Source organism: Phocoena sinus, chromosome 20 (genome assembly GCF_008692025.1).
Source record: "Phocoena sinus isolate mPhoSin1 chromosome 20, mPhoSin1.pri, whole genome shotgun sequence".
Classification (NCBI taxonomy): domain Eukaryota; kingdom Metazoa; phylum Chordata; class Mammalia; order Artiodactyla; family Phocoenidae; genus Phocoena; species Phocoena sinus.
In genome coordinates, this window is record NC_045782.1 from 35,426,914 (window position 1) to 35,451,854 (window position 24,941).

The 24,941-nt window shown below is 50.2% G+C and overlaps 1 protein-coding gene across 2 annotated transcripts in view; it reads right to left on the minus strand.

Moving 5' to 3' along the window:
* Nucleotides 1-1,269: 1,269 nt before the first annotated feature.
* IGF2BP1 (insulin like growth factor 2 mRNA binding protein 1) overlaps nt 1,270-24,941 on the minus strand; it is a 38,315-nt gene continuing 14,643 nt past the window's right edge. Inside the window, exons 3-15 of one of the 2 annotated variants that reach the window (XM_032616840.1) lie at nt 15,064-15,112; nt 14,494-14,545; nt 11,052-11,115; nt 9,466-9,747; nt 8,571-8,705; nt 7,742-7,864; nt 6,850-6,985; nt 5,876-5,998; nt 5,406-5,525; nt 4,624-4,698; nt 3,753-3,884; nt 3,373-3,486; nt 1,270-1,708 (exon numbers count right to left, since the gene is read on the minus strand). In XM_032616840.1, coding sequence (XP_032472731.1) covers nt 1,616-1,708; nt 3,373-3,486; nt 3,753-3,884; nt 4,624-4,698; nt 5,406-5,525; nt 5,876-5,998; nt 6,850-6,985; nt 7,742-7,864; nt 8,571-8,705; nt 9,466-9,747; nt 11,052-11,115; nt 14,494-14,545; nt 15,064-15,112 — 1,498 coding nt within the window. In that variant the 3' untranslated portion in view covers nt 1,270-1,615. The remainder of the gene's footprint in view (nt 1,709-3,372; nt 3,487-3,752; nt 3,885-4,623; nt 4,699-5,405; nt 5,526-5,875; nt 5,999-6,849; nt 6,986-7,741; nt 7,865-8,570; nt 8,706-9,465; nt 9,748-11,051; nt 11,116-14,493; nt 14,546-15,063; nt 15,113-24,941) is intronic. The other variant, XM_032616841.1, reaches the window with a different exon arrangement.

Genomic DNA, 24,941 nt, shown 5'->3' on the forward strand with positions numbered 1-24,941 from the left:
GGGCTCTTCCACATGCAGGAGGCCTTCCTCCCTTCCCAGCACACTTGATAGCATTGTCCAAGGTAGCTAAAGTGCACCACCTGGCTAACATGCACTGACAATCAGTACATCTGGAGGGGAGGCCTAACCTCATTTAACTGATGGCTGATAGTCTTCCACAAGGGCTGAACTGAAAACGGGATCTTGCTGAGCCTGGAAAATTAATAAATTAAGCTTGTTTACCCCTTTGTGCATAACGTTGCTGGTATTTTGAATTTTGTTTTTTTTAGGCACACATAACGTCATGCCAACGACTCGTGGAGGCAGAAGCCATCAGTTCAATATGCCTCTAGGATAAAAACAGAAGCCATCAGTTCAATATGCCTCTAGGATAGAAAAAGAAGCAAATTTTCTCTCCAATTTACCGAACAGTCATAAAAGATGCCAAATGATGGACTTCAGCTTTATCAGGAGCCTAGGGTCGGGTTCCACGTCCCACCACCACCAAGGGAACAGTGCCGTGGGGGGGAGTGCCCCGCAACCCCTGCTTCTGGGAACCAGCCCTTATGGGAGCACATGGGCTGGCGTGAGGGCACAGTGGCAGCCTTTGGGGCCACTCAAGTCCTCCATGGAACTGAGACTTTATCAAGGGGCGTTAGTGTCCCCTTCCCAGTGCTCGTATCCAATCATTAAAATAGACTTTAAAAAAATATAAAATCTGCCTGAGAATGATAGGAATCAGGGACAGTACAGTGGTCAGCCCCTATCCCGCTGAGCAGTCAGTACCGCCCATGTGCACCTGGACATGACGTGGGACTTACTTACATGGTTAGAGGGACATGAACGGGGCGGGAATCCTAGTGGGGAAGCCCCAACAGAGCAGGAAATTTGAACTGTGCCAATTTTTCAAGGTGGTGATCTGGAATCAATCAGCCACAGGGCACTCCTTTTAAACGTGGATTACTGTATAGTTCCATCACCTTTCTCCCCATTTCTCCCCCATTCTTTATTCCTTGCCATTCCTACTGGCTGGTTAGGAAGGGATTGGAATTAATCTACAGATGCCAATGTGTCTTCTCCCTTCGAGTCAATAACGTAAGCAAAGCAATGGATTGGTTCTCACTTTTGCCGGTAGCAGAAAGGTAACATAACCAGCGTGAATATACAAAAAGGCTATGTCAGGGCACAAGAACAGAGGTATTTTAATCAATAAATCAAGTAGAAGGTTGGAAGGATCTTAGGGTCAAGAAGTAAACCATCCTTTGAGGTTGATTAAAACACCCCTCTGCGTGTTTTAAAAGCCTGAAGGAAATTTTATTTCTCTTCCCACTGGGGTCTGACCCACCCTCTCGGTGGGACCTAGAGAACTTAAACAATCCACGTTTAAAAGCACCCTGAGCTAGAATGTCCACGGTGACACCCTCAGGGGTGGGCAGTGTTGGGCCAATTGGTTGGGTGTTTAGGGCTGAGAGATCAGGGTTCCTCACTGGAACAACTTCCTCAAGCAAGTGGGCAAACCTGATCTACATCCCGGCCCAAGTGTCCCTGATTCCCGCTCATTCTCAGGCCTGCTGGGGAGAACGTGCTCTCGGTTTCGGCCTGTTGTCCTTGAGCCGACGTGATGGGAAGGGGCCGGTCACTTCCTCCGGGCCTGGGCCTGGTTACTCTGTCCCTTTTGGTGCAGCTGTTTGACTTGGGCCAAGATGTCTCGTATCTTCCGCTGAGCCATCTGCAGATAGAACAAGTGAGAGTGAGGGTCTCCGAAGGCAAGGAGTTATAGCCTTACGTGCGGAGAGAAGCCATCGGGGTCTGGACACCAGCGGCAACCACAGGTCATGTTGGACTTGTGAGAAAGGTAAGAGAAGACAGGATTAGAGTGACCGTAAGTTTCTTTGCCTCCGAGCAGACCCTGAGCACCCACTGGATTCATACAGAGGAAGGGAGGATAAAAGTAGTATAAACTCATTCATCAGTATTTACAACGTGACCAAGTTGACACATGTTACTGAACTCAAGGGGGAACCCCCAGAGTTTCCAGGAGCATGTGTTGTCAGAAGGTCAAAAAGCAGGAGACCTCGTCACCAAACACAACTCCACTACACATGTAAACATCCCAGGAAAGGGGATGAACTGGGATAACCAAAAGGTAGTGAAAGAAGCTCCACTGTGAAAACGGACAAAACACCGAAGGACTGGTATCTTTACTCTTTCCTTCTGAGAAGTGTCTTCCCTGTGAACAACGTTTTATAAGGGAAATCAACTGCAGAATGCGATTCTCTTGACAGAAATTTACCAGGATGTCTCCTTTCCATAAACTGAGTGCTTGATTTCTTGGTTAAAGTTGGCCTAGGTTGGGGAAAGAATGTGGAGTCAATATTTATACATTAATTCTTACTCTGTCAGCCCTGTGCTTGACGTTTTACATAGTTTTTCACTGAGTTCTCATTTTAACCAATGAAAAATGTCACCACTTTGGTGTTTAATGCACCCTGGCTCTCTGCATCCCTGGATATATCATTTAAATCTCACATTCCTCACTTGTACGATGAGGGTTACATGAGTTAATAGAGACCACACAGAATAATGCTTGGTGTAGCAGCAGAACCCGTAAACCTTAAATATGTCTGTGGCTATTAATGGCTCCCAAAGGGCTGTCAGAGAAAGTCGTCACGCTACGCTGGGGCCTGGGTTCCCGTCTTGCCCTTGATTGAGTGAGCAGCCTCAGGTGGGCCCCAAGCCTGATGTGACATGCTCATCTTCTGTGAGTGGAAGGGACTGTATCCAGTAGTCTCCACACCCCTTCTAGCTCCAACACTAAGGGGTTTTAGGAAAACCCCACTAGCTTCCAATCATCCTATAATTTGAACCTGATACCCGCCCTCCTTTCTAGACTCTGGGGTCAGTCCCAATGCTGGGCACTGCTGACTGGCTTTACTGGAAGCAGTGCAGGGACAGATGGTGAGTTCCAGGAAGAGAACAGGAGGGTGGAAGAACTGGAAGCAAGGATGGAGCAGTGGTTCTGGGAAAGGTGAAGGAACTGCACTGCAAATGGGCAACCCAGGATGTTATTCCATGAACAAGGCTGGGTGGTGGATAAGACCCATTTCTCTCCTTATCCAGTGCAAAAGAGAAGGACTAAGGTTAGACGACAGGGAAGGCTATTAACATATAACATAATACACCATAGTTATTACATAATGTAGACTATCTATGAAAACGGTCAAATCACTGTCCCTACAGCCTTCAGAGGGAATAAAACATCTACACCTCACACCCTTACACCTGGAAGGAAAGAATGACCCAGCCCACAGGCGGGCAGAGTGCACGGGATTTGTCGAGGTCATGCTCCTGGAGCCCTGCCGCCCTCCCGTGACGGGGGAGTGACATACGTACCTGGCTGGCATAGAAATGCCCGATGATCTTGACGATGACCTGGTCGTTCTCATCAGGAGTCTGGTCTCTTGGCACCACCACCTCAGCTGCTGTCAAATTTTGCAGCTCATTCACCTGGGGGCAGGGGCAGGGAGGACAGGTCAGAGAGGAGCTCAGGGTGCTGTCCATGTCAAACACGGATGGGACTGGAGGCTCAAGCGCTTGGTCACTAGCAGGTAGAAACTGGAGGAGTCAGGAGCTGGGCGTGGGAAGTGGAATCAAGTAAACGGGCAAATTGGGAGTACCCAGGCTGAGCCGGGCGGAGGAGCTGGGGGCCAGGGAAGAGCTGTTGGGTTTGGGGACTAATGTCCAGAGCTTTCAACCTGACCCTCACGGCTCACCGTTTTGCCACCTTTGCCAATGACCCGGCCAGCTGCCGACGCTGGCACCCGGATGTGGGTCTCCAGCTTTACTTCCTCCTTGGGACCAAAGAAGTTCTCCTCCTTGAGTTTTCCATAAATTCTTCCCTGAGCCTGAGAAGAGGAGGTCATTGTTGTGTCAGCGGGCCACATGTATATGACGAAAGGGAAGCTCCCCAAGCCCCACCCCTTCCTCCTCTGGCCCACAGGCCCACGCCCACTCGGGGTGGGTCACCATCTAGGCCAGGTGATACGAAAGGTGCACAGGACTGACCTGCTCACTTGTAACACTGGGGAGCCCAGGCAGAGTGACTGAGTATGAGTACGTAGCTCCCCAGAGGAACACAGCACCTAAGCTACAAACCAGACCTATGGGGTCTGGGATGCTTGCGTGGACTTGGACAAGCTGTGGCTGGCAAGTCAAGGCCCTGAGTGGCAGCTGGTGGAAGTCACCCACTCAGAGGGCGGGCTCTTGGTCACTCCACACAGTCTAGAGAGCTGTCCCCGCTCTCCATCCCTCCCTAGGTCAGAATAAGCTATTAGCTCTTTGACTGCCTGCCCAGAAGTTCGAGAACCTCGGCACGTCATAGGGACATAAAGGAGAGGAGGGCCTTCCTTAGTCACTAAGGCAGAGGGCGAGGAAGAAGCCCTCAGACTGCCTTCTTTCCCACGTGCCTATTCACTCTCAGGAAGCAAAGAGGGAAAGCAACAGAGTTCCCGCTTGATGTCAATCTGAAAGCAGCCTTGCAGCCCTGTGTTTTGCAGGGAAGCTTAAAAACATGATGCAGATTTGCACTCCCATCCAAACTCGATTCCTCTGGGTCCTACTTGGAAAAACAATAAAGATCGGAACCTTGAATTGGGCCTCTGGGGGTCCAGTGATGATGACCATACGAAGTTTGGAGTCCGGAGTTTCAGGAGGAGCAATCTACAAAGCAAACGCCCGTCAGAGAGGTGCCCTCTACCTCCACCGCCTCCAGACCTCTACCACCACCCTGCTTCCGCTGCCCACCTGTGATGGCCAGGGGAGGGGAGAACAGAGACCCCGAACCCCAAGTCTCTTGCGCCTGCGCCAGAATCCATGAGGACGTGGGTGCGTTCGTTTCTTGACGTTTTCTAAGTAGGGGCACCCCGCCCACACCCCATCTCCCCCACTCCCCAGCAGGTTTCAGCAGAGTCCTGCCAAGAGGGAGGGGCACAGAAATGTAACAAAACATCTGTTCACTGTGACAGGTTCTCCATGGCCAGGGAAGGTGGAAAGACGGCTAACATTTACTGAGCAACCACTGTGCACCAGGCACTGAGCCAGGGGCTTTGGCTGCGTTGCTTCAGGGCATCATCATCCCTACTGTACTGACGAGGAATCGAAGGCTCAGGACCTACAGCTCAGAAGCTGCGATCTGAACCCGGTCGGTCTCGTCTGAACTGAAGTTCTCTTCTGTGCTACAATACCACCTCCTCCCTTAGCCTGAAAGCCCAGGAGCCTGGAAGGCATCCCACGGAGGACTAAGCGAGGTCAGAAGCAAAGCAACTGCCTAACACTAGGCAGATGGGGTGTCTGAGAACAAAAGCAGAGGGTGACGGGAGCAGAGCACTCTCCCACTCCGGGAACTGGAAGGAGACAGAGCAGCTCACCTTGATGGAGGCACTGGCGAAACGGGAGAGCTGTTTGATGTGCTGCCCCTTCTTGCCGATGATGGCGCCCACGGCCTGGGCAGGAATGAACACCTGCACCATCTCCTGCTCTGGAGCCTGCTGCCAAGACAGGACATGTTATTAACGCAGGTCAACGGACACAGCCCGGAAGCCCTCCGTGGCCCTGCCCTGCGTCCTCGAGGAGGGAAGGGTGCAGGCACCCAGCGGCCACCCTGGGCTACATGCTCTGTAGCTCTTTGTAGCAGGGACAAAGGGAAGAAGCTGGGCAAGACAAAGAGGAAGAGTGCTGCCAGCATCTGAGGCTGCCGTGCACAGGGCTGGTGCTCCGGAGGGTTGGCGCCAGTGGCTGGGAGCCCTTCCCTCTCCCCGCAAATCCCCAAGCGTCAGGCTGCCACAAAGAGTTGGACCCTGCAGCCGCATGGTCCCCTGTAATAAGACCCTGCACCTACCATAAAGGAGCTGTAGGGGGCAGCTCCAGTGACGCTGCTGGGAGGTGGTGGGACTGCACTGGAGGAGGCTGGAAAAAGGCCTACAGCAGCCAAGTTCAGGCCGGGGATGAGGTGAGACTGCAGCTGGGGAAGGAAGGTGAAGAGAGAGAGGTCGGCTCATTCTGACAGTACCTGGTGGCCCTCGTACGTGGCCCTGGCTGGACAAGAGGGTGAGTGGGCCTCCACAGAGGAATGACGTGCTTTTGCCCCAAACCTGCCTGCCCTTCTGGCTTTTACACAAACTCACATGTACACCGAGGGTTCTCGCTGGACTAAGAACCGGCAGCTCTGAGGAGAAGGCCCAGCGTTAGACCCTCAGACGTCCTTCCTCTCTAGTGGTTTACAGCGCTCTGACAGAGACATACGTCGGACTCAGCCGATGACAAGGAAGAGGAGACACATCTCTGACTTTCGGGACTCACCTTTTTGGTCACGTGTCCCACATCCTCACTCCCCTTTAAAAACCAGATGAAAATTATGGATCCTCTCCCCACTCAAGTGCACGTAAACACAAACTTTACAGGAGGGTCACAGACCTCAAAGCCCAAGACCGGACTCCCACGTGCACCCCAGGAATCAAATGAAGAATCCCTATTAATTTAATTTAAAAAGGATTCTGATGAATCGAGGTCCAAAAAGCAAAGTAAAAGCTCCAAGGCCCGGGCTTCCCTGGTGGCGCAGTGGTTGAGAGTCCGCCTGCCGACGCAGGAGACGCGGGTTCGTGCCCCGGTCCGGGAAGATCCCACGTGCCGCGGAGCGGCGGGGCCCGTGAGCCATGGCCGCTGAGCCTGCGCTCCGCAACGGGAGAGGCCGCAACAGGGAGAGGCCCGCGTACCGCAGAGGCCCCCCAGCCTGTGAGTGCCCACCCCACTGGGGACCCACTTCTGCCATGGCTCAGGCTCACAGAAGGGCAAGCAGAGGCACCCGACACTCACACTCATGGCAGCCACGTCATTCTCATAGGCTTCCCGAACTTTCTTCATGATCTCCTGCTCGGCCCGGCAGCAGTTCTCGATGGCGCCCTTCACAGTGATGGTCCTCTCGGGGTTATAGAGGGTGAGGTCCTGTAGCCTGGGGCGGGGAGCAGAGCAGTGTCAACCTTCCACACAGGTCCTGGCTGGGGCCGAGACACAACGATGCCATTTCTGCAGGCTGTTTAGTTTTGGGCAAATAGCTCTCTGCTTCTGGCCTTCGGTTTGTAACCGGGGCAAGGATTCCCCACAGGGAGGTGAGGATACTCAGAGCAGACTGGTAGAGCAAGGAGGATGCTCGTAACTGGAAGCTGGTCCCCAATGGTGCCAAGCAATCCATTTCCTGTGCCCGTAGGAACAGAGCAGTTACTTTGCCCACGGGTAAGTCTCTGACAACATCAAGAGGCACAGTGCTCACGGAGTTGCCAGTCCAGCTGCATGACTTTGGTTCTGCCCCGCAGTGAGGCAAACCACCACGCACAGCACGTGCTCGGGGCTCAGAAAAGGATCTGGGTCTGTCCACATCCCATGGCCTGGCAAATGCTCCCGAAACCCCAAAGCCCTGGCTCCTGGCCACAGGTTCTCTCCTCCAGATGCAGAGCAAGAGAGAGAGGACGTGGCAGCAAAGGACTGAAGAGGCAGCAGGCTAACAGCAGCCCGCAGCGGTGACGGGCGCTATAATAAACGCTCCAGCCCTTACGGATAAACGCTCTTTACCGCTGCTTTGATTCTTCTTCTTCAACAAGCAGAAACTGTTTCCAACTTAAGGGGCAGATATTAAGGCTCAGCAATGAGATACTGCCACGCCAGGTGCCCAGGCATCCCACTCGTAAAGGGAGATGAGAGAGCGCCTTACGAAGAGATGGTGATTTTCGTCTCTGTGTCCTGCTCCACCTTCTTCAGGTTGCGCCCCTCCTTGCCAATGAGACGCCCCACGAAATTATTATGGGCCAGGATCTTCAGGGGAACCTCGTCAGCCCTTGGGAAGAAGCGAGGGACAAGAGCTTCTTAGATGGTGGGCCACCGCAGACGAGGGGTTTCCAAGGTAAACCCCAAGACAAAATTACATTTTCAAAGAAAACCAGCAGATCAGTGGTTGTTTAGGGAGAGAAATGGGAAGCAGGGATGGGTGGCCAAGGGCACACGGTCAATAAGGGCGATGGGTATGTTCCTCATCCTAACTGTGGTGATGGTTTTATAGATGGAAAGAAGCGAACTATAGGACAGCGTGTTCATTATGATGCTATTTGTGCTAAAATACACGCACATACATACGTGCGCACACACCTGTGAGGGCACAGCATTGCTAAGATATACAAGGCGTTCTTTACATGGAGGATTCATTTTCTCAGCTTTTATCCTTTCGTACCATTTCTCTGTCTCCTATTGGTCTCTATTATTGCTTTTAAAAAGTCTGCGTTAGGGCTTCCCTGGTGGCTCAGTGGTTCAGAGTCCGCCAGCCGATGCAGGGGACACGGGTTCGTGCCCCGGTCCGGGAAGATCCCACATGCCGCGGAGCGGCTGGGCCCGTGAGCCATGGCCGCTGAGCCTGTGCGTCCGGAGCCCGTGCTCCACAACGGGAGAGGCAACAGCAGCGAGAGGCCCGTGTACCGCACAAAAAAAAAAAGTCTGTGTTATAGTCGAGGAGGTGGCAGTCCCCATGTGCCCAGAAGCTGAAGCCTTACGTTTTGGTGTCCTTTGCCTCCTTGTGCATAATCTCCAAGATCATTTTACAGGCAGAGGAGCAGCCCTCGGGGGTCGAGTGCACGCTGATGGCCTTCTCGGCAGCACCTGCGTTCTCCTTCCTGTGCACGTCGATCCTGAGGGCCACAAGTACACGGACGGTTAGCTAACCCTCAGCCGAAGCTATAGTCCGGCTCCTTTTGGAACGAGGCCAAGTGCAGAGTTGAAATGGGCAGAGAAAAGGGCCAGCCTGTTGCTATGGATTCTGTCTCAGTCAGGAGGTGGTGGCTGAGAATGGTGGCATCTATCATGGGAATACAGGGTTGGGGGATCAACAGCCCTCAGCTCTGAAGCTGCATTTCCCCTTGAATTCTGGATTTCCCCCTTGAAACAACTATAAAGAGAAGGCACGCTGTCCCAAGTTAAAAGTAAATAATAAAAGGATGCATTACGAACAAGGACACAACGTGACCTGTTCTCTTTCCACAGAACACACAACGATCAGCTATAAAGATCAGCGACGATGGGTGGCTGTGGTGGAATGGGAGACGGGTCAGAACTGTGACCTCTTACTAAGGTCCCTGACGGGCCCCATCCTGCTGCCGCCAATAAGCAGTGCTGAAATCACAGAGCACTAAGGAGTGGCCACCTTACCAAGACTAGGTTTGCTCGATGAGACTTTCTACAAGAAATAAACCCTTCTTACTAACAAAAGTGTGTGGCCCAGCCACTGCCGCCAAATGGCACCCCCCCAGGCTTATTCCACCTCCCCAACATTTCCTAAGAGGTAAAGTTGAGTCGAGGCCCCTCAGCGTGCTTCCAGGAGAGGCTTCGCCCCCTGGGCACCCACCACTGTTCCCTGGCCCCACCTCCCCTTCCCCTGCAGCCAAGACTCACTTGGACTGGGTCTGTTTTGTGATGTTGCGGATGGTGGCACCCTCCTTGCCGATGATGGCGCCCACGTACTGGGTGGGCACAAGGAGCCGCAGGGGGATGTCCACTTGCTGTTGCTTGGCTGGGGCTCCCGCTGCCACAGGAGAGCCCTGGCGGGGCTGACCCCGAGAGCCAAAGCCTCCTCGGCGCCCATTCTCGGGACCCTGTGCTATCTGCTCATCAGGAATGTAGGAGACCTTCAAGGCGTGGTTCTCCAGCTGGTGGCCGTTCAGCTTCATGATGGCTCTGAGGACAGAGGCAGAATCTACTGGTCACTCCAATCCATGGCCAATCACACCAAATGCCCTCCGGGTGTAAAGCACTCAGCTGGGTTACAACGTGGAACATGCCAGAAGAAAGGGAGACGACCACCTGCGCACCACTCCCACCTCCACCTTAGAGAGGCTTCCAGTCTAAATAGCGTAAGACATCAAGTAAGGTATTAGAACACAAATACGTTATCTCCACTGAATTTTGAAACTGGCTTGTGAATTTCGACCAGAGCTACCTATCACATAGGATTCACAGGAGAATCACATGTGATTCGCGACACGTGAATAATAAAAAAAAACATGCTAGAACATGTTTGTTTGTTGTGTCCCCTTTTGAGAGTGATACTGTCCATGTTTAAGCAAACTCCATGGAAACAGAAGAGGTGGAGACAGAATGGCTTGCAGGAGTTTAAGTCTGTCTGGAATGTCTGAAAAACAGGACTGATGAACACTGAAGGGAGGGGGCAAGCACCATGCATTCCCAAGGCTGATGCTGGTTAGAAATGTTAACAAGGCAACAATACGTAGTGGGAAGTAAGCAAGTGTTGACCTAAAGCCAGGTTAAGGCCCACAGATCAGCCACAGGGACCTCCAGAAAATTCTGAGTCCAGCAGGCATCTAAAAGAAAACTGAATGGTTTGAGAAAGTGGGTGGGTTTTACACTAGGTTGGAGGAAACAAATATGATAGAGGCAACATGCTGAAGGGACAAGAAAGCCATCAAAAGCAAAACGGCCTATAATTGAGCATAAATGAGTACACAAAGTATACAAGTCTGTCAGTACCAGTGGGTGGAGAAGTGTGACTCAACCAAACAGGCTAAGGAGCCAGAAATTGTGGGTGTGATGCGACTCAAGGCAATCCCTGAGATAAAATGTCTGCCTCTGCCACATCATAACAAATCCTTTAGGTCTTTGTTCCTCCTCATCACCACTAGATGGCGCCATCAACACAGCAAAGGACCCCATGGGCTCTCCCGCAACCAGAGACCTATTAGAGACCTATTAAAAGCCGTATCTTGTCCTAAAGAGGATGTCCCACCTTCCCCGGGAGATCTTTGGGTCCCTCCCTTCAAAGTATTTGCTATCAATCCTGGTGAGGTTTCTGAACCTTTGAGATTCCTGAACCAAAAGACAAGAGTCTGGATTTGGTTTTGCCACAAAATCAGAGGCTAGGTGCAGACTCGTGCCCACCTGGACCCCAGCCCTGCCCAAGCAGGGGCACCTGGCTCCCACCACTCACAAAGACCCTCCTTTGCCCCACTTTTGGGTCCACTCACTGCCTGGTCTGTTCGCGGTTGGAATAGGTGACATTCACCACTGCTGTCTCACTCTCGGTGTTCACTGGGGAAGCAAAACAGAGGTCAAGGTTAGAGCAGCGAGATCTGGAGATGGCACCAATGATGTAAACATTGTAGAAAGCTCAGCTTTGATGGTTACGCGATCAAGAAGGAAATACTTGAACGATGAAGCCTTTCCCCTATAGACCATGTTCACCACAACTCCTGGAATATTCAAATTAGACTTTACATGCCTTCCTTTGATTCCCCCACCAGCCCTCAAGAGAGACAGGAATACACAAGGGTGTGCAGTCAACATATTCAGCAGTTATGCAGCAGGGAGAAAAGACACACACACGCATGCACACACACACACACACACACACACACACACACACACACCTAGTTTTTTAAACTAGCTAAAAATCACACACCTAGTGAGACTGGACCAAGAAATGGTCTGCAAGGACATGGCTGAAGAGATTTGGGGAAACACCCAAAGCCGTTTTAGAGTATCCTCAAGGATATACTGATCAAATGTAGGTGCGTCATGACCTAGCTGAATGAGCTGACAAGAGTGGCTGCCATGGAGCCTGGGGGGAAGGATTTGGGAGCGGACCTGGGTCGGACATTAGAATTCCAGGCGATCTGGGCACATACTCTTCTCCCTTTGGGGACTGATAAAATTAACCGCTTATGCCTCGTCCTGTGATTATGGGTCGCCTAGGCCTGCTTAGCCCCTGGCATGGAGGACTTGGATCAAAAAAATCAAGCCGCCGCCCGATGACACTGAAGGCACTTAGCCACAAAACTGCAATGCAGACCACTCTCAGCCCTTCTGACCTCAGCGGTACAGCTCTCCCACCTCAGTGGAGAGGAATATTCTGAAAGAATAATCTACCAGAGACCTCCCTGGTGGCTCAGTGGTTGAGAATCTGCCTGCCGATGCAGGGGACACGGGTTCGAGCCCTGGTCCGGGAAGATCCCACATGCCGCGGAGCAGCTAAGCCCGTGCGCCACAACTACTGAGCCTGAGCTCTAGAGCCCATGAGCCACAACTACTGAGCCCCACGTGCCACAACTACTGAAGCCCGCACACCTAGATCCCGTGCTCTGCCACAAGAGAAGCCACTGCAGTGAGAAGCCCGCGCACCGCACCGAAGAGTAGCCCCCGCTCGCCACAACTAGAGAAAGCCCACACGCAGCAACAAAGACCCAACGCAGCCATAAACAAACAAATAAATGTAAAAGACACTGAGACAAAGGACTATTACACAGCCATAAAAAAGAATGAAATTCTGCCATTTGCAGGAACGTGGATGGACCTAGAGAACACTATGCTTAGTGAAATATCAAAGAAAGATACCTATATGGGGAATCTAAGAAATCCAAATGAATGTATGTGCAAAACAGACACTCAGACAGAAGGCAAACTAGCGGTTACCCAAGAGGAAGGGGGAGAACCTTAAGGTTCTTAAGGTAGGGGGGTATGGGATTGATTGACAGATACAAACTACTATGTATAAAATTAGACAAGTGATGGGAATTCCCCGGCGGTCCAGTGGTAGGGACTCTGTGCTTTCACTGCCATTGGCCCAGGTTGGATCCCTGGTCAGGGAACTAAGATCTCACAAACCGCGCAGTGTGGCCAAAAAACTTTTTAAATAAAATAGACAAGTGACAAAAATGTATTGCACAGGGAATTACAGACGTTGTCTTGCAATGACTCTGAACAGAGTACCATCTTTAAAAATACTGAATCACTATGCTGTACAACTGAAACTAATACATTATAAACCAACTATACTTCAATTAAAAAATAATAATAATAAAGTCATTCTCTCCCTGAAAAAAAGTAAAAGGGTGGACAGAGAGGACTTTTCTTAGAAAGTGGCATCTGATGGGACTTCCCTGGTGGCGCAGTGGTTAAGAATCCACCTGCCAAGGCAGGGGATACGGGTTCGAGCCCTGGTCCGGGAAGATCCCACGCGCCGCGAAGCAACCAAGCCCGTGCGTCACAGCTACTGAGCCTGCGCTCTAGAGCCCGCGAGCCACAACTACCGAGTCCGCGTGCCACAACTACTGAAGCTCACGTGCCTAGAGCCTGTGCTCTGCAACAAGAGAAACCACTGCAATGAGAAGCCTGCGCACCGCAACGAAGAGTAGCCCCCGCTTGCCGCAACTAGAGAAAGCCCGTGCGCAGCAACGAAGACCCAATGCAGCCAAAAATTAATTAACTAAACAGTGGCATCTGAGCAGACTAGAAGACTTAATTTTTACAAAATCAACCACTTCCCATTCTGTTCTCTCCAGGTAGCAGGTATTGCCCCCAGATTCGGTGTGTTATAGCTCCCTGGTGAGCCTCTTAACCAGCGGTGACTCCTGTTGGGCGCCCCCAGTGAGGCTCTCCAATGTGCTCCCAAGCCATTGCTGTCTCTTTGTCCAGGAGTAACTCAGTCATCAGTCTAAGCTGTAAGCAGGACTGGGTGATGGTTATCAGCGCTTCCAGCTGTGTCCTGGCGTTTATGATAAAAGGCAAGCTTCGGGGTCAGCAGGAGAGAACCTGTCTGATTGATTCAGCACTTCATACCTTTATGCAGGCAAGTATTTTAATCATTTATAATGATTTACAGCTTGCCCCTTTCCACAAAGAATTTGGAGATGAATACTTAAGTCTTGTCTAGGTTTCTTAAAGGTCTGCAAACTCAAACTATTTTGTCTACCTAATGACCAAGCTCTGCTTTATGTCCAACCCAAATCACTCCAAATTTTATTTTAGCTTATTTTCTCTGAAAATAATTTATAACCTTAAGCAATAAATTCAAAATTCGTACAAAACGTCTTATCATCTAGAATTCTTTTTTATTATTTCTCCTTCTTGAAAGAGAAGAAGTAATAAAAAGAACTTAAATAATAATAAAAATAAGTTCTTCTGCACTCTTGAAAGATTTTGCCTGCCCACCATCAATATGTACAAAAATCCTGTTATTTTTTTTTAATTGACCAAAGACATGTAGCTCACAATCAGAGGTTCTACCAAAAAAAAAAAAAAAAGACAACCCATTGATTACTCCAGACAAAACAAAGAATTGTGAAGCTTTTAAAGTAAAAGGGCTACAGATTTGCTCAAGCCGCGTGCACAGTTTCCATTCTTAATCTATTCCTAAAATCTTGGGACGTCTATTGCTACCTTGGTTGACCCCAGGAGCCTGGGGACCCCGTGCTTGGAATGAGTGACTGTTGAGTCTCTCATTAAACAGAGGAGAAACCTGTCCCGGAGAAGCAGCAGAGCTGAAGCTGGAACTCCATATCCCAGCCCCCACCCCAGCGTACCTCCCTCCACACCTTTGGCCGTCTCTGCCCCTCTTCCTCACCCACGCCCCCGCCCCCAACTCCAACACCCACCCCTACCCCACCGCCCCGCTCCTCTGACCACTCTTACCTTGCTCGCAGTTCTCCACTGTCCCATACTGAGCCAGCAAGCTGTCCAGTACCTGGGAGCAGGGAGAAGGGAATACGGCTGCTCTGGGCATCCCAGGAAATCACAAAGCATCACTAGACACTCCTCACCCCAAAGCACCGGGGTACAGGCAGAGCCTTTGGTGGGGATTGAGGACGTCACCTGCTCAGTCTGCCCTTTCTCAGGTACTAATGCTGACGGCAATCCGTCGGGGTGTCTTCGCAGAATGTACTTGAGCTCAAAAAGGCATGTAAGGGCCTTTTTGGAAGCAGACCTGTGCCACCTGAGTCCCTAGCTGATCCTCTGTCATCACTAAGTTTGGGGTTCAGAGGATACCCTTCCCACCTCCCTAAAGCCTCTCACGGTAGGGACTGCCCAAAGGACTAATACTGGAAGTCTTAGGTTAAGGATGCGATCCAACCAGCCTCCCCTCAGCACCAGCTTCTCTGGCCTAGCCCCAAACCCCCAGGACACCTCCCAGTCATCTCTGCCAACTCAGGCTGACCCAGACTTCTTTCCCAGTGCCACTGAGAGTTTCCCCCAATCACTTACTTCCCATCGAAGCTGGGGTGGAATATTTCGGATCTGTATTTTTCGACTCCTGAAATTAGAGAGAACAGCATCAGTGACAGCTCTGGACACTTTAGGCGCCTGTGACCTTTTGCATTTTTCAGTCCTGTTCCAGTCTATCTTCCTAAACTTCTGCTCAACATCAAAGACTTAAGAGTCTGAGAACGATAACCTTTGGGAATGGAGATTTATTTCGCTTCGTTTCAGAAAGCAAAATAGAGTGCTACCACAGGTAGGAAAGCCAAAATCAGATGCCCTAAGCACTGGGATAACACAGTTTCCCGCCCCCCCATACCAGTCACATCTGCTTTGTTTCTCTCTCTTAGGTTCTCCTCACCAGTTCTCTTACTCAGCAACCATCTACTACCACCCACTGTGTTTCAGGATCTAGGAATACCGAGCTAGCTATGTGAATTATTACACGAATCATTAACCTGATACCTTTTCAATCGGTGTCTACTCCAAGCTGGACTTTGTTCTGCATGCTGGGGACACAACGATAAGCCAAACAGACAAAGTACCTGGCCTCAAGGTGCTCACAATTTATTAGGGGAAACATATATGCAAACAAATTACAGCAGGTAAGTGGCAGCAGCTCTGCTCTTTCTTGGTACAGATACGGATTTAAACCTGTGCTCCACTTAACAGCACTGATCTTTAAAAGGTTATTTAACTTCTTTGAGGCTCAATTTTCTCCTTTGTAAAACAGGGATAATACCTATTCACAGGGAGGTATAAAGTAATGTCAGATAATATTATCAGGAGCTTAGCAAAGGGCTTGGAGTAAGTACTTAAAATGTAATAACAGACACATGTGTGGACGCTAAGGAGGAGTAATTAACACACACACGACCCAGCATTATGACCACCCCCTTCCCTCCTCCCAGTTTACTATGGTTTCTCCTTTCCATCTTTCCAATACCTCTTAGAAACGTAATTTTCCCTGAGGAAGGCTTTCAGGTTCAAGGTTGACTCCCACGGTGATTAACTGCTCACCACCCAAATCAATGCCCTAATCCCTGGGCTTAAAACATTTCAACTGACTTGATCTGCATTGGTCAATGGTCACTTATGTCTTTGCATATCCTTGATCACAAACTCTTAGTTCAGGGACATGGTCCAACAAAATTCTAGTGGCACAAGGGAAAATGAAACTAGGAAGCAAGAAAATCCAGTCCTAGCCCTTAAACTGCCCCTGATTGGCTGTTCTGACTAAGCCACTCAAGCTTCAGGCCCCCGTATTCCTGGCTGACATGCAACAGGGCCCAAGGCAGTTCTTGCCAAGCTAGGAGGAAGGGGTACTCAAAACACACGAGAAAAAAAAAAAAAAAAAAAAACACGAGAGCAAGGGAAGGGATGCTAAGCTCTAACTGTAAATGTTTTTGATCTTGGCTCTGTCCTCAGCCAGGTCACTCATTTCATCCCTGTGACCAAGTATCTTGAGATATAAAATGGAAGCAGAAGGGTCTTTAAGATCCCTTCTAGCTCTGCCGCTTTGAGGGCAGAAAGTCTTTATCAATGAAACCTTTTCCCGGGTTGAAATAACTTAAGGGAAGTGGAAATGTAGCATAAGTGTTGGAGAATCTATGTCCACAGTTCTCTACTTTGGGTGGTTCATGAACCTGATCTAAGGAAGTTAGATTATAGGAGGACAAAAGAACAAGGGTCAGAAACAAGTCCAGTTCCAGGTCCTCGGGTCCCACACCGGGCCGGCTTCTTGGGATCCAATTCACTGGCCAAGAGGGAGGAGCCTCGTGGCATCTGCATGACATGGCGTACAGGATTACCCATACACAACACATTTCGTGATGAAATGGGCAAAGAAAACGCAGGGGCCCTCCCATGAGGAAAATCAAACTCTTGGTGAACTGAAGAGATGATTATACCGTCGCAAGATTGAGAACACTGATCTACCTTAATGCTAGTGACGGGGGGTTACCTAAACTGAGGGAGGACCTCCCTCAAGCAGAGGCTTCTGGAAGAACTGCGAGGAGATGGGCGGTGCCTGCCTGGAGTTCAAACCAGTAAGAACTTAAAGCAGTCCCCTGCAAAAGTTCAGTTTGAAGAGCCCTCTTTCAAGATGGTCCTATAGCTTACTATAATCTCAGGTCAAGGGTCAAAAATACCCTCTTCCTACTTCAAACTCCCAGTTTTAAGGGCTTCCTTTTCAGGGTAGGGAGGAATTGGGAGGGGATGGGGAGGTGAAATCAAATCTCAGTTTGGGATGTTAATCCATATCCTGAAAGCAATGGCAGTCTGGAATGTCTGGAATGTTCCAGGAGGGGGAGGAGGGCAGGGACACCCAACCAATGGAAGAAAAGACATCCTGGCAACCCTCCCCCACCCCCAACAGGCAGGGACTCACCCACCCCTCCAGGGCACACACACCCAATCCTGGGAACCCATGCCAGGCCCCCTGAGGCCTCCAAACCTGGCCAGCAAAGCCCCCAACCCTGACAAAAACACAGAGACCAAGACGAACCTTCGTCTTTTAAGCCGTTGGCCTGGTTTGTGTTAAGTATGGTGCTACCTAATTTCTTTCTGGCCCAAAGCACATGTGACCATGCTGAGAACTGGACCCAGTACTCCCTTCCAGGAGCCCATGGGTAACTCACTCACCCTACAGGTATTTCTGGATGCCTAGCTCATACTGGGCCGGGGCAGTGTGCCGAGGGCTTGGGGGATCAGCACGGAAACTAAGAGACCCTAACTGCTTACTTCCTTTGCTCAGTACCTTACTTTCCTGTGGAAAGCTGACACGGCTTTTGTGAGGGCTTAAAGCAGATGGGCTGGGGGGGGGGGGGGGTGTGCCTGCCAGGCCGTGGTGCTCAATCCCAGTCCCCAGGAGCCACTACCTGTGATAGTGAAATGGTTAGGTTTCTGCACTGGTGGGGAAATAGCGGGAGATACCACAGCCTAGAGAGAGCCCCCGCACTCCCACCTCCCGTGACAACCAAAGAGCCCCACTCCAGCACTCCTGGGGATGGGCTTCCACTAGGCTCCAGCGGGAGCCTTCGCCCTACAGGCAATAGGGCACTGCGCTATGTGCAGGACCCTAAACTCTAGCAGCCGTTGTTTAGAAAAGCAAGGGAACTCCCAGAAGTTCAGGAGCCACCACCCACCCTGGAGCTGATAAACCTGTTGAGTGAAAGAATGAAGCCTCCAGCCCCTGGCAACGAAGGCAATGGTTGCGCCAGTCAAATGATTTCCCCAGTGGCCGATACCCGGAGGCTTCTTACCCCCTCTGCCTGCCCTGACCAGCAGGGCAGTTACCAGGTCCTGGGGCAGCTCCCCAGATACAGAGCAATCACAAGGGATGCTCCTTTGTAATGTTGCTGGGGACAAGCAGGGGACACCAGGGCCACAGGGACTAAGTGACCATTCAAGCCCAGGGGAGATTCCAGGAGAGAACGGAGGGAGAGAGAATCTGGGCAGCAGCGTCGTAAGGAGTTAAGTAAGAAAAACAAGAGATTCAGGAAGCACAGGAGCTAGAGGCACCCGGAAGGATGGCTGGGACTGCTCCCTGGGCAGGAAGCTCTCGTCCTTTTTCACCTTTTCAGAGAAATTCATTGACTTAGACTGAATGGGAAGGAAAAACAGTTCATTAAGGAAGAAGCTAACATGTGAGGAGTGCTTACCAGATGCCAGGCTCAGATTCAGCGCCTCCTATAAGCCTCCCACTACCCATGACCACGATAACCACGGCTCCACTTTACAGACTGGGGTCCTGAGATTGAGGGCTTGAGTATCTGCCAAGTCACACAGGTTCTAAGAGCCAGAGCCAGTATTTGAACCCAAAGACTGTCTGGTTCCAGGCTCTTTGCACAGTCCCCTGCGCTGCCTTGACGATGGCAGAAAGGAAACAAAAGCCTTCGCCAAAATATAGTCAGGTTTTGGCTTGAGAACGAGTTTAAAATACTCAGAGTTCACACAACAGAGTGAAGAGCGGGCCTGCTGAGTGGCTGCTGCTCTCCAATACGTCGAAACATCCCACCTATAACTCCTTAAGACGCATACTTCCATTGTTAGTGGAAAAGTGACTCTGTGCTTATTGAACACTGACTAGACATTTGATAATATTGTTAATATTTTTAAAATCAGGTAATTCCCTGGCAGTCCAGCGGTTAGGACTCTGCGCTCTCATGACGATGGGCGCAGGTTCAATCCCTGGTCAGGGAACTAAGATCCCACAAGCTGTGCGGCACGGCCAAAAAATAAAATAAAAAATAAAATAAAATCATACTGATTTCTAGAAATACATACTGAAATAGTTACAGATAAAATGTCATGTCTAGGACTTGCTTTAAAGTAACTAGGGGGAAAATTAATACAGATTGGATATGATTTGGTAATTTTTAAAGCTAGGTGATGAGTACATGGTGGAATTATTTAATTATCCTTTCCATATTTCAAAGTTTTTTTTTCCACAACAAAAAACTTTAAATAAAAAGATAATTCTGAGAAGATGCGGTACTTATATACAACGGAATATTACTAAGCCATAAAGAGGAATGGAATTGGGTCATTTGTAGAGACGTGGATGGACCTAGAGTGTCACACAGAGTGAAGTCAGAAAGAGAAAAGCAAATATCGTATATCAACGCATATATGTGGAATCTAGAAAAATGGTATAGATGATCTTATTTGCAAAGCAGAAACAGAGACACAGACGTAGAGAACAAATGTATAGATACCATGGGGGAAAGGGGTGGGGTGGGAGGAATTGGGAGACTGGGATTGACACGTACACATTATTCATACTATGTATGAAATGGACAACTGATGGGAACATACTTTATAGCACAGGGAACTCTACCTAATGCACTGTGGTCGCCTAGGTGGGAGGGAAGTCCAAAAGGGAGGGGATATCTGTGTGTGTGTGGCTGATTCATTTTGTCGTGCAGTGGAGGCTAACACAACATTGTAAAGCAACCATACTCCAGTAAAAAATAAATAAATATAAATAAAAAGATAATTCTAGCTCACCCAATTTTAAAGTCATCACAGATTCAAAATTAATGGGTCTAAGCCAATGAGGTTTTCCTCTTTTATTTTTATTAGCAAGAATCCAGGCCCTGGTGAGGAGCCCGCTGAGGGCAGGGAGAATGGGCCTCAGGTCCAGCGGAGAGCGGAACAGATGCATAGATAGGACACTTTTCAGAAGGGGGGGGGGTCCCCATATGACAGAATGCACACCTGGACGGAATGCACCCTGGGAACAGTCTTCAGGTCTTCCGGAAGACAGCTAAAAACTGCACCAGGGAGTGTTCTTTTCCTAAACGTTTGCAAACCAGCTCCTTCCTCTTTCCACCCCCATTCCCAGAGGGTAGCGTGCTGTCTTGATCATGCTCGTGGCCTCACCCTGCCTGAGAGGGAAGCGTTCCATTAAACCAGGGTGGAGCAGACCAGTTGTGAGGACAGAGGCAATAGTAGGTTTTGGAAATCTTTTCAGGCTTGGGGCCTCAACCCCCAGAGGCCACTATCAGAGTCAAACCTGGACTTTCATCTCTCCGGAGAACTAGGATTAAACCAGGATCTCCAGATTAGACCCTTTACCTCCACCCCCTCCCCCGGGGCCGTGATTCTCTGACTAGCAGTCTGCTTGCTCTAGGGCAAGTAAGGCCTTCAACTCCCTAGACCTCAGTTTCTCTCACATCAGGGACCAGAGGATTAGGATTAGTCCATTTTACTGGATCTTGTGTCCCCAGACAGAGATCAACCCTGTCCACCTATAGTGATACACTTTCTTAATTAGAGTGATTTTCTGTGCCTTAATGGTCTGCCCAAGTGGTTCTTAACCCCCTTCTTTTTCCTGGAGACTAGGTTCCCACTAGGAAATATGATAAAAGCTAAGAACACTCTCCACCAGAAAAATGCAAAATTCACTCCAGCCTGCAGACATCTCCTCGAAAATGTGGGAAGAAACTAGCCCAAGGCAATTAGAAAGCTAAGCTTGACTGGGGATGGAGCTGGGGTTATTACCTGGCAATTTTAAGAGTGAGCAACTAAGATTTTTCAAACCTGCAGTAACACCACACTCTTTCAATTCTAATCAGCAGTCAAGAAGGTCACTACCACTTCCCCAAGGTTTCTGGTGTCCAGCTGATGTGGAATCCTTCCAGATTTTCTTGCCACCTACTATGCACTGGGCCTGTGTTGTCCACCCTACAGTAGCCGTTAGTCTAGTCACGTGTAGCTACTGAGCACTTCAAAGCAGCAACTGGATTTTTTCTTAAAATTAAAATGTTTGTATAATGTAACTTTTTCTTCTGTATATTTTATGAACTCTAAATACAGATCAACTGTTTCCAATGAAAATTTAGCATATGAATCGGGACAGGCTCTAACAGTAAAAGAAAATACACACCGGGTTCCTAAGACTTAGCAGCCCCCCCAAAAGTAAACGATCTCATTCATCGTTTATATCGATTCCATATTGAACTCATAACCTTTTGAATTAACTTTAAAAGTAATTTTGAATTAATCGTCTACATTAATTTCACTTTTTTCTTTTTGAAGGTGGCTATTAGAAGATTTACACTTACACAGGTGGCTTGCCTCACATTTCTACTGGGCAGTGCAAGGCACTACACTGCAGTGCAGAACACGGAGGGATGAAGAAGCCAGGTAAGGCTCCTGCTCTCAGGAGTTTACAGTCCAGCGGGGGACCCCAGTTTGGTTTTTTGTTGTTGTTGTTGTTTTGTTTTGTTTTGTTTGGCCATGTTGCGGGGCTTGCAGGATCTTAGTTCCCCGACCAGGGATCAAACCCATGCCCCCGCAGTGCAAGCGAGGAGTCCTAACCACTGGACTGCCAGGGAATTCCCCTCAGTTTGGTTTGGGATGGGAGAAGAGAATAGACACGGTTAAGTGGGTTGGGGAGGTGGGCTGGCCACAGTACCCTTTCAGAAGTGGGTGATCCTGGGACTTCCCCGGTGGTCCAGTGGTTAAGATTCCATGCTTCCACTGCAGGGGGCGTGGGTTCGATCCCAGGTCGGGGAAGTTCCGGGTGCTACGCAGCGCGGCCAAAGAAAAGAAGTGGGTGATCTTGTTGACTCCTCAACAAGAGTCCCATGCGGCTGACACCGGAGAATAAGCACCGCCGCCCCCCCAAAGCTGGCTCCCATCCCAGTTTTTTTCCCCCAGCTGGAAATCACACATAAAAGATGTCCTAACGTGCCAACCTCTGCCCTTTCCATAAGATCACCACTGACCTAGTCCTTCCTCCCCACCCTGCCTCCTTATCCCTGTAGAGTGGAGAGGTGGAGAAAAAAATAATTGTCTAGGAAAGCTTCTGAAGGGGGCGGACCTGGCACGCTCCAAGCATGGCAGTAGCTGAGAAAGCGGGCCAGGCTGGGGAGGGGAGGAGGAGCTGGCCCAATGCCCAGGGCTCAATGCCAGGCTGATCCAGAGGCAGGGCAGCCAGACAGGCAGGCAGTCGGGTGGGTTGACCAGCAAGGTAGGGGCTGGAAAGGAAAAACACTGACCTACTGGAAGGTACAGAACCAAGCAGGGCAGATGCCACCACCAAGGGGTCAAAGTATTGGGGGGAGGAGCTGGAAAGCAGGGACACCACTGGAATGTATCTGTGGTCCCATGAACATGGTCTTTTAAAGGTATGAGACACACACACACTGTCCCACGTGTGCTCCTGAACTAATTCTGAGGATAGGAAGGAAAAGCAAATCTCGGGGAGAAACTCTGGGATGGACGATATTCCCTCTCTGGCAGGCTCTTGTACTGTGTTTAATGTGCTCTTGGCCTACCTGGAGTCAGGGGAGAAGAGGGGGATTCACTAGGCCTCTTACATGACCAAGGACACACACACCCCATTAACCTGGCAATCAGAAGTTCCAATTGAAGAAAATCAGATTCCTACATTGAGGAAATAAGATTCATACACCGAGGTCTGAGAGGGTCTTAAATAGTCACCTTCGTTTCATAGATGGAGAAACTGAGGCTCAGCAAAAGGAAAGAGACTTGGCAACTTTGAGGTAGGACGAGAACTCAGCTGGTTTATGCTGAGCTCTAGTCCTACCCGGTTTATGATAAGCATAAACCAGCCTCCTCCCAGGCTGGTTTATGCTCATCTCACCAAACTTCGCTTCTTTCTCTCTGACAAGAAGTGTTAACACAGCAGAAGTTGTATAGCCCCGATGTCAGCAGCAGGAAAGATGCCCATATCCTGTATGGCTAAGTGCATGCCAACTGGCTGTTACTGCATGCGGCTCCAATTTGGGCACAGGATTTAACTTGCAGAAGAGCTAACTGTACTATAACACGGCTGGATGACTGTCAGAGAGATTTGTTAGCAGGGGAAAAGTGTAGTCACCAAAAATTCTGTCTTGAAAAATTTCACGTTGGTTTGGGATAGGCAGGGCTGCAAAGGTGAGAGGCCGGTGGGAGGCGCCACCCGATGTTGGAAAGCAAGCCGAAGAGGAACAAATCCTTTTGCTCAATTCACTCATCTCGGAAATACACCGTTTGACTAGAGAGAGCTCACGGTTTTTTTTTCTTGCCCATCTAGGCAGTGCCAGAGGAAGCCAAAACAGAAGCTGAGACAGTGGAGCTCTTTCCAGTCAAATTCCAAGTCGGCCTGGGCCAACTGCCACTCCCTCCCTCCACCGTGCTCTCTCTGCCTAGAACCGTGCTTTCACCTGAGGGGCTCCTAGAGCTAGAGCTGGCCTCCTGAGCCCTACACAGTGTGAAGTGCGAGGTGTGATGAAGCCATCAGATTCAACCTAATGCATGGAGACAAACAGGAGAGGTGACCCGGTGTAAGCAGTGCAACCCTGTTGGTGCAGGCAGCGATGGTGTGGATACGAAATTAACCATTGGGGACACTGCTCACCTGCCTTCTCTGGCTGGCAGTGGGAAGCATTTCCAGGATCTTCTTCGGGGGGTGGGGGTGGGGGGGCAGCAGCGCGGGTGTTAATTCGCTCTGACAAAGGGGAAGGTGGAGGGGGCCTAGAAAGACCACTTCCTGCCCCAGCCTCACTAGAGACGTTGGTTTAGCTCACCCCCCAGTGGAGATGTCAGCATCTCTCCAGAAAGCTTAAGAGACAAAAGGTCTGGCACTCTGGGGCCCAGAGACCTGGCTGAGGGTGGAGCTGACACCCGCAGGAAAGCCCTGCGGGGCATGCCTCGGAAATAGAGCAAGGTGGAGAGGCTCTCTCCTCAGGAGGAACCGACAAGCTTGGAAGCACAGCTCCAGGCTAGGATTTGGAGGCAGAGAAGCAAAGAAAAGGATACTAGACCAGACTCAAGAGAAATCAGTTTTCTGCAACTCACAATTTGCACTGAGAAAGACCCTAGTGGAGTCTGGGTACCTCTTGGAATTGTTAGCGTTCCTGCTAAAGGATGAGAATGCATGCCAGCATATGCTGAAAAATACGAATTCATCCTACTAGTGGAAAGGCGCTCTGGTGTGACCCTCCAACAGGAGGTTTAACAACCTCACGGAATCCTTGTCTCCTCTCCACGGCTGCCAACACAGACCTGTTGGTGGCCGAAAACTTCAGGAAGCTGCTGTTTGTTTCTTTCCAGCGTGTAGGTCTTCATCAGAATAACTCTCTTCTGACATGGACACCTACCCTGAGTTCTGCCCTGGCTTGTGCGGGAGCAAAATGCCCTCTCTGTAGAGGTCTTTCTCCCCAGCCCCAGACTCTGCCAGGGCGTCACGACAGCACCATTCGAGACGGTTCTCATCCATCCAGGGGGGAGCAGGGGCAAGGTCTCTAACAGCCCAAGGGACGGCGAACACGGCCTTTCAGGAGGCCGGCGGAAAGCAGGCGCGGGCAGGGCAATTGAGAAAGAGGTGCCGGGGAAGGGCGGCAGCAGCTGAGAGTGGGGGAGGGCTGGCA